Here is a 9,123-nt window from a genome sequence, read left to right as displayed (position 1 = left end):
TGCAAATATGACTTTTCGTGTACTGAGTTACTGATTTAAAAGACGTTTCTACTGTTAGCAGGAGGTCCAGGAAGCCACGCCCTGCGCGCCACGTGGACGGTCACCTGAAAGCGCTCGGACACAGAAAAGAGGAACAAGCGAACCACGCAGGACAGAGCAAAAGAACCAGAAGTACTGGCGCTGGCGTAGACGGCTGGTTCGATGACCTACATGCTAAGCTTTGCTGTGCTGTGTTGTTGTAGTGTCATGGCTGCTGACACTTATAGTTATAGACCGGAAAAATTGGCGATTTCAATGACCTATAGGATAGACTCCTTGATCCTCTATACACTCGGGCGAATTGCATCTGCTCATTGGTTACGGACTCGTAGCACCTGTTAACTGGGATGCTTGTGATTCGCTACTTCTTTTGTTTACATTTTCTCATTGGCCCAAAGTCCTTCAGATGTACTGTGGCCCAATCATTGAAGCAACAAAAATGCAAACGTTTTGGATTCTAGCCTATCGTGAAATGAATGCGCGAATTTTGCAGGTATCTACTTATAGTTGTATTTTCCGTTCCTGGACATTATTTTACATTTACGTTCCACACGTTTAAACTTGCTGATATTTCGAGTGGCTGAACTTTCACAAAATGAAAAAAAAATATATATATATATATATATATATATATATATATATACATCGCTTACTTTTTGCATAATTAGCTACCATGGTTGCATTTTTAACACAGTGCGGATAAGGAGAATGAAATGGAATTTAAAAATTTGAAATTTTTATATTTCAAGTAAATTTTACTGGCTGCTATGTGATATAATTTTTTAAATTTTTTTTTTTTTCAGAAAAAAAAATATTTATTTAACTTAGCCTTTTATAATCGTTAGAATTTGTATGAGTTTAAAAGGCTTAATATAATTCTATAATTTTTTGAAATAATTACAAACCATAACATGCAGTAGCCACCAACATTAACTTTAAAAACGAATTATTTTTCTTCTTATCTATACCTACTGCACAACAATGTTAAAAATTCAACGTTGCCAGCTATTTATGCATAAAGCATTCATTATCAATACATATATTTTTTTTATTTTGTTGAAGTTGGGTTGCTCAAAAGGTCTAAACGTTTAACCGCGTTATTCATAAAAATATAATAATACTTGGAACGGGACAAACCTGTTGTGAGTCTCGACTGCTCGGCCGCGTCTCGGCAGTATTTTGTATGCGGGTCTTTTTTATCCGCAGAGAGAACACCAAACGAACTATTTGCCAATTGCAGACCATTAAACAGCTTTCTTCGCTATAACTAATGCTTTTATTGCAACCTTAAAAAATAATTTTTTTAAGCATGAGTCTCTGCAAAGTTATAATTACAACTGATTAAAGTATTTACTTCCATTAAAGAGTGCATCATCTTTTATATTTACTAAGTTATGTTACAAGCCAAATAAATATAAACGTTTGAAATAAACAAAAATTCCACAAAAATATTTAACAATCTGTAATCGTGTGATTCATTGCTATTTTCGTTTATTTAATAATGCAATAATATATTTTTAAATAATGTCTAGTTTTTTTTTCTCGCTACTATTCCAAATGTAGGGTACGTGTAAATGAGGCACGCACCACAAAGCCGAAATACCACAACGCCGAACGTACAATAACGCCGAATGCAAAATTGACTACAACGCGGACAACTAGAAAACTGCTGTGTACCACAACGCTGAATTACCACAACGCCGAACTACATGAACGCCGAAAAATGTCATTGCAGGACTGCCACAAAGGTTAGGTTAGGTGAGGTTAGGTTATGCTAGGTTAGGCTAGCCTAGGTTAGGCTATGTTGTTGTATTTCGGCTTTAAGATACATTTAAGAAACACACAAATTCATTCAGTTGTTTTTCATTTTGATCCTGTCCCCCCCATCCCCACCGCGCAGCAACATTTTTCGGCGTTACTGTATTACGGCGTTGTGGTACACAGCAGTTTTCTAGATGTCGGCGTGCGGTAAATTTGGCTTTCGGCGTTATGATATTCGGCGTTATTGTACGTTCGGCGTTGTGGTATTTCGGCGTTGTGGTAACGACCCGTTTAAAATGTGTATTTAAATTTAGTGTGTCGTGAAATACATGATTTCACGAGTTTGTTTGTTGCGTGGCAATGAATAAGGAGAATGTGCTGGAGTGTAGAATGAAACGCAGTGTGATGTTCAGCCTGGGACGGCAGCAGCCAGACAGTTGGAGCTGCTGGGCTCTAAACCTAAGGCCGCACTGAACAGAAATGCCTGGCGGGTGGAGGGTAGCGAGACGCCTGGCGACCAGCGAGGCAGAGATATTACCTTTGTTGACGGGTGAAAGTGGCCGCACCGGAAACATCCACCCTCGACCCTCCAGTCTCAACCGCCTGGCGGGTCGCCTGGCGGGTATCCACCCGAACAATCCTGTTTGTTCTTCCAGCCAGCCATCCAGGCATTTTACCGCTGCACTACGACTGCGCTACAGCATGGAGGAACTTATTATAGCAGCTGTGTACAAGCGTAAAGCTATTTGGGATCCTACCGACGGTCTCAGGAAGAATTCAAAGATTTTGAATGCATTGTGGGCTGAAGTAGCTCAAGAAGTTGGAATAGATGGTAAGTTATTAATCTACAGTATTCGGGATGTATGAGTCTGGAAAGTCCATAGTTCTATTTGTTTCATGTAATTTGTGTTCTGTTGCAGAAAGCTATTAAAATGTAATTATATTGACACACAAGTACCTAATGAAATAATATTAAGTTATGATTACTTTACTCTTTACTTTCCTATTTCATTAAGATAATTTTTACAGTATATTTTACAAAACGTCAGTAGTAAAAGATATATTGGAGCGGAACGTTAACGTTTGTATAACTACCATTTAATGATAATACAGTATCATCTTTATTCGTATTTTAATTTACAGTGTCAAGTACAATTTTCTTTGAACATACGTTGCTCCATATGTCTGTTCTGCAATGTTTATTAAATTGTAATGCCTGTTGACTTTGTTTTTAACTTACCCAGACCATTGTTATCACTTCAGCCATTAAATTTCAAGACAAATACTACATAAAATAACTTTAGCCCTAATTGAATCTTAAAAACACAACAAATTATGTAACTGAAAAGTTGTTAAGATTTTGGTTTCTGTTGTGGCGGCGCACAATGTTCTGTGGGAGAGCATAATCTTCCTGCCATGGGACTGAACCCACGCCATTGAAGTAATCCGTTAAGTGATCTCTGGTTCTTAATGCTGTTGTGGTGAATCGGTGATGCACAGGCTGAAAGTTAGGGACACCGCGGCATACATTTTCTCGTACACATCTCTTTCGTGTGTCAGAACGAAGTTATGTAGGATGCAAATAGCTTTAACTATTTGTACAGCATTAGAAACATTCGATTCAATTGCCTTATTTAACAGTCTCCACTTTGCAGCCATGATGCCAAATGTACATTCAACACTATTTCGCGCACGACTTAACCTGTAGTTAAACACTCTCTTCCGATCATCTAAATCTCTTTGCGGGTAAGGTCGCATCAGGTATGACAATAAGGGGTAGCCTTCATCTCCTAACAAGACAAATGGAACTGTCGTATTTGTAGATGGAAGAGGTCTGCATTCTGGCACGTTCAGTTCTCCAGCTTCAAGTAAACGGAACAAATTCGACGATCTAAAATTTCCTCCATCACTTTGTCTCCCCGGAGTGCCAATGTCGACAGCAATAAGCCTTCCATCTGCATCGACTACAGCCTGCAGTAAAATTGAAAAGAACTGTTTATAACAGTGGTACTGCGATCCACTGTTGGCAGGACACTTTATTCTTACGTGTTTGCCGTCTATGCACCCGAAACAGTTGGGGAAATTCCATTTCTTTTCAAAATTTTCAGCCACAGAAAGCCACATTTCTTTTTTTGGGGCGGGTAGATAATCATCTTTTAAAATATCCCATATAACTCGGCAGGTGTCATGGACGATCTCAGCAATAGTTGTCTTGCCCATCTTAAATCTCAATGCCAACGAACTGAAGGACTCCCCGGAAGCCAGATATCTGAAACACATAAAACAAATAATGTGATAAAATGAAAAGCTAATATAATAAAAACATAGACAAAACTTAATGCATTCTAGCTCGTTAGAATTTTATACTGAATGTTTTATGTTGTGTATATTGTTGATTATTTAATTTGGTGTTGACATTTTATGTTTGACTTATTACGGAATTTTCCTGAACTATTTGTAGGTACTTCCATTAGAATAACAAAAATATATAATTTCTTAAATCTTTCTGAAATATTAATAAATAATACCAATGATAATGGAGATTTTGAACATAGATAGCACCTGAGAATGGCAAAGGCCTAGTAGCCGCAACAGTTTGACCAAAATACGTTTCTGTTTGTATGTATGTATATATATATATATATATATATATATATATATATATATATGTAAACAACTAATATTTATTTTATTCATTACCCGTTTTCTTTCTCTTTCAGTGAAGACAGCGAGAGCAAAATGGAAGAACCTTCGCGCTTATTTCGCCAAAGAATTGCGAGAGTTAGAAATCCCAAAAAGTGGAAGTGGTGGCAATACAAAAACTGTAAGTACATGGAGCTTTTTCTCTCAACTGATGTTTTTAAAAGATGTCATTGTTAGCTCTAGTTGTCCTAGAGACGATAACCTTCATGTTTCTAAAGAAGCAACAACACAAGACAGCAACGATGCTTCACAATCATCTGAAACAAATGTGACCAACAATTACGAAACATTCGAACAGCAAAGTGAGTCTCTTGCCATTCTAGCAGATGTCATACCCGAAACGTCAACTTTGAGTGTTTCACAGGAAACTGAGTACAATTTTTTAAAGAAAAGAAGTGAAGTTAGAAAACGGAAACAAACTTCATCACAGCAAAGATGTAAGGAAGATGAGTTAATTGAAATAGAAAAAAAGAAGATTGCTCTTCTCGAAAAAGAGATCAACACCACAGAAGATCCGGATCTGAACTTCTTCAAGAGTTTATTGCCGTACATGCACTGTTTCAATGGCTTACAAAAGCTTCGAGTACGTGCGGCAATACAAGAAATCGTTACCCGAGAGTATGAGGCAACACAGAGCATAGGTCCATTACCACATCATCAACTTGCAGGAAGCTACTTGTCTTCTCCCGCCACGCGGGATTCATCCGAGAATCACCATGTACTACATCCTGCGTCATTTAATGCGCCTTCAACGGAATCTTTGGATACATCAACAGGAACATTTGATGTTTCTCACTATTCGTAATTTTTCGCAAGTGTAAAATATGCATCTATGAAAATACCATTGAATGTTTATAATTGTGTGATAATATTGTTAGTGAAAATTAGGCAGGGCTAGTGTATACCATTTGTACTGTTTCAATAATAATAACATTAAAATTACTAATAAAAACCCTGTGAAAAGGCTCATCAAAACCAATATCATATTTATAACAGCAATATTATAATTTATAGTAGTGAAAATAAAATTGGTCTTACCTGCATGTAATTACTAGTCGTTGTTCAGCAGAGATTGTTTCTCTGAAGTTTGTTGTCACATGATGCAGAAACTTTTGCACTTTGAAAAAAAGTAAATCAAACAATTCTTTGCTCATCCGCAAGTAATTATAAAACTTGTCACTGTGGTTCCTAAGCTCCTTATAAACCCTAACAAATTCACCGTCCGTTGTTCTTTGTACATTATAATCATGAATCCACGCCCTATGGTTCCTATTTAGTAGTTTCGCTTTCAAAACAGAATTTTCGGACAGCAAAATTCTGCGAGATGCTTTTGAAAGTGACATTTAGATGTGCACGTTTTCAGCTTTCGCGTCAGACTGAAGGAGGATGCAAGCTGTAAACAGCCTGTCGGTGCGGTCAGGCTGCATCCAGCCACTACCCGCCAACCTCCACCCTCTACCCTCCTATCTACCCTCCTGCTGTGTTCGGTGCGGCCTTAGCTTAAGAGCTGTCGGCGTGCGGAGAGACTGGACAGAACTGCCCCCCCCCCCCCCCCCCCCATGTAGTGGGATCTCGGGCAGCGCTCGACGGGCGACCCGAACAGATAGCGAGCTCGCTGTTGTGTTCGCGCCGCCCCGCTAAGCCACGAGAAGCAAGCGGCCGCCCAATCGATTACCGATAAATGTCCCATTAAAGCAGACAGCGCTTATCGCGAGGCGCGCTACCCGCTCCCGCGAGAGCTACCCGCTGAGTAGGGACGGCACGTCACACGCTACCCCCACTACTCCCCCCCGTCAACCCCCCAGTTTCCGCGGAGCAGAGCGTCTAGCTTCGGGCCGATAGCAGAGCTGTTTCAGCGTCGCTTGACAGCCTCGGAGCTGCGCTCGCAGTTTTCCACCTCCGCCCGGCGAAACTCGCTTTGTGACACCGAGTGGATTACTTTTGGCCCTGAACAACGTGAAAAAAGCTTTTTTTTTTCCTTCGGACCATCGTAATTTTTAAACCAACCTCCACGCGTAATAGTAATAGCAGGCGATTGCCTTTTAATATATATATATATATATTTGATTTGTAAACATCTTTATGTGTATATCACGTTTTCATGAGAAAGATAACTGCCGTAATTTTACACAAATCATTCCAAATTTATACATAAAATAAAATAATAGAAAATCTCGGTCTATTTCGTTTAAGAAGAAAAAATCTGACCAGAGACAGAGATATAGGAAATTTTTTTTTTTTTTTCAAAAAGACAAAGATACTCACCTAATGTGACATTCGTCGCATCTGTATGAAGTTTTTATTTCTCGTTAGATTGATACTCAAAACTTTTCCGAAAATAAATTTTGTTATGACCAACTATAAATGCAAGGGGAGGGGGAAAAACAGATGTTGGAGGACAAAAAATTCACGACTCCCTTAGAAGTCAAACCATCAAATCCGTTAAGAGTTTTCTAAAACTTATGAATATTATCTAAAACCTTTGTCTCAAACCATTTTTAAAAAGAGGAACCATTGGTTACCTATGATTAACGAAACAGTAGTAGAAATAAAAAATCAATAATTTTGTAGGAACTAAATAATAATTATCCTAACCTAGCCTGGGTTGCGTTGGTTTGGGTTCGGTCAGTTAGGTTATTTAAAACGTTTTCATAAAATTTTTAGCTGGATTTTATAAATTAGGTCATTTAGCATATTTATCACGCTCGGCATTATTTTTCAAAATAATTCTAAGTTAAATTCCGTTGCTTTAGTTTCGGCCTACAAGTTAATCTTTGACATTATGCTTCGTGTTTACATATCTCTGGCGAGTACTGAAAAACTCGCTAACAAACTTTTTTTCTAACCTAACTAAAACTAAGTGTATTTGTTCGGGAGGGGTCTGGGTTAAGGAAGACTATACTCGTAAGTGCGTCCCCGGCCGAAGTCAGCTGGGTTACAGCCACGCAGACAGGGTATCATGCATGGGAAGCCTTCATTTCACAGACGAGAGAGCCAAACCCGAAGTTCCCCGAAGTTCACGCTCGCTTTTTATTCCCCGTTATATCTCATTGTACAAACCGGTGTGGCATTACATTTTGCGGTCGATTAGGATAGGTTAGCTACATTATAAAAACTTTAAAACATTGTGGATGGTTTGATTATATTAGGTAAGTATAGCTACATTAAAAATACTGTAAAATCATTTCATGGTTGCTTAGCAAATAACTTTTTAATATGTACCTATTCAAGGCTAGGAAACCGTATACATGATTTCACAGTATCTTTAATGTAGCTATCCTAACCAAATCAACCGTCCACAATGTTTTAAAGTATTTACAATGTAGCTAGCGTAACCTTTTACAATGAACAAAAAAAAAAACAAAGATCCACGATCGGGAGTTTGGCTCACTCGGTTGTGAAAAGAAGGCTTCCCATCATGCATCGGGGGTTAGGCCAGCCGCGGTAACTACGGATGCCATGACAAACTCCCCTATCTTCAACTGCAGACTACAACTACTAAAGTTGGGCGCAGGTAAAACCCAACCCAGGCCACGAGGCGAGGAGCCAGCACGCGAGGGTATGGTGGGATCGCTGAAGGCCGATCTCATCTCCTGCCCCAGTTTCAATTACATGCCGAGTGGCTATTTCATAGCATGCGTGTAGAGGGATGTGAAGGGCATTGATTGTAAGGAGGTATTATAATTTTTGTTATAAGTAGAGACCGGAAAAATTCGCGGGTTCAATGCCCTGTAGGATGAACTCCATAGTTATACGTACTCTCGGTCAAATGTCACCCACTCATTTGCTGCTGTCTTGTGAGACGTCCCAACGTAGCAGCCTGTGATTCGATAAAGCTTTGGTTTGGTTTTTCTAATTAGCCCAGAGTCATTCAGGTGAGTTGCGAGCCAATAGCAGAGGCAGCACTGAGGTATAACTATTTGTATTTTAGCCTATCGCGAAATGAATTCGCGAATTTTTCCGGTCTCTAGTTATAAAGAACCGAGTTAGCTCATTTTAATTCCCTCGTAATCCCGAGAGGTCAAAGAGAGCTGTTTTAAAAAAACGTGTCTTCGTCGTAGGCTCAGGTAAACTGGGCTTTAACCACTTCTTGGCTTTGGGGTGATTATCCCGCGGCACGGTAAAACAAAATTTACTCTTCAGTGATAACCCAAAATCAAAAATTAGCATGTAATATTACTAAGATGTATATTCCATTAACGAATTATAATTAAATTTTCATGAGTTCAAAACACCACTAAAAAGGCAAAAAAAAATATTTGTATGAGTAAATTAATTAGACAAAACTTATAATATGTGGTTTACTTCATGATATGTACCTATACTTACCCACTTATGCAATGCAAATGTACAATTAAAACAAAAACAAAAAACCGCCAGTTAATTTATACAAACGATATGAAGTGAATTCACACAAAATTAATAAAGTGTTAAAGTGTGGGCCTATTTAATATATTTCTTTTAAATTTATGTTGCTTAAGCCTGTTCATCAACAATGTATACCGTAAATGTAAATATCGAAAAATATTGATGTTTTAAAATAATAAATAACAGTGTCTACTTATAAACTTCAAAGACGTCTGCAAACACTTCAATAAATAAGTACGGAGAATATCATTT

General features: G+C 38.4%; 2 protein-coding genes across 2 annotated transcripts; one reads left to right on the top strand and one right to left on the bottom strand.

Moving 5' to 3' along the window:
• Positions 1-2,302: 2,302 nt before the first annotated feature.
• Positions 2,303-5,962, top strand: LOC134537204 (uncharacterized). The gene is made up of 2 exons (XM_063377471.1): positions 2,303-2,632; positions 4,521-5,962. Exons 1-2 carry the CDS (start codon positions 2,503-2,505, stop codon positions 5,306-5,308), a joined length of 918 nt encoding a protein of 305 aa, XP_063233541.1. The 5' UTR covers positions 2,303-2,502; the 3' UTR covers positions 5,309-5,962.
• Positions 2,918-5,980, bottom strand: LOC134537203 (uncharacterized). The gene is made up of 2 exons (XM_063377470.1): positions 5,542-5,980; positions 2,918-4,069 (listed from the first exon to the last, which is right to left on the bottom strand). The coding sequence occupies exons 1-2, from the start codon at positions 5,844-5,846 to the stop codon at positions 3,268-3,270; spliced, it is 1,107 nt and encodes a 368-aa protein (XP_063233540.1). The 5' UTR covers positions 5,847-5,980; the 3' UTR covers positions 2,918-3,267.
• Positions 5,981-9,123: the final 3,143 nt, after the last annotated feature.

The sequence above is a fragment of the Bacillus rossius genome, chromosome 12 (genome assembly GCF_032445375.1).
Source record: "Bacillus rossius redtenbacheri isolate Brsri chromosome 12, Brsri_v3, whole genome shotgun sequence".
Classification (NCBI taxonomy): Eukaryota; Metazoa; Arthropoda; class Insecta; order Phasmatodea; family Bacillidae; genus Bacillus; species Bacillus rossius.
Note: the sequence above shows the minus strand (reverse complement) of the source record. Positions and strands in the feature narration are given on the sequence as shown.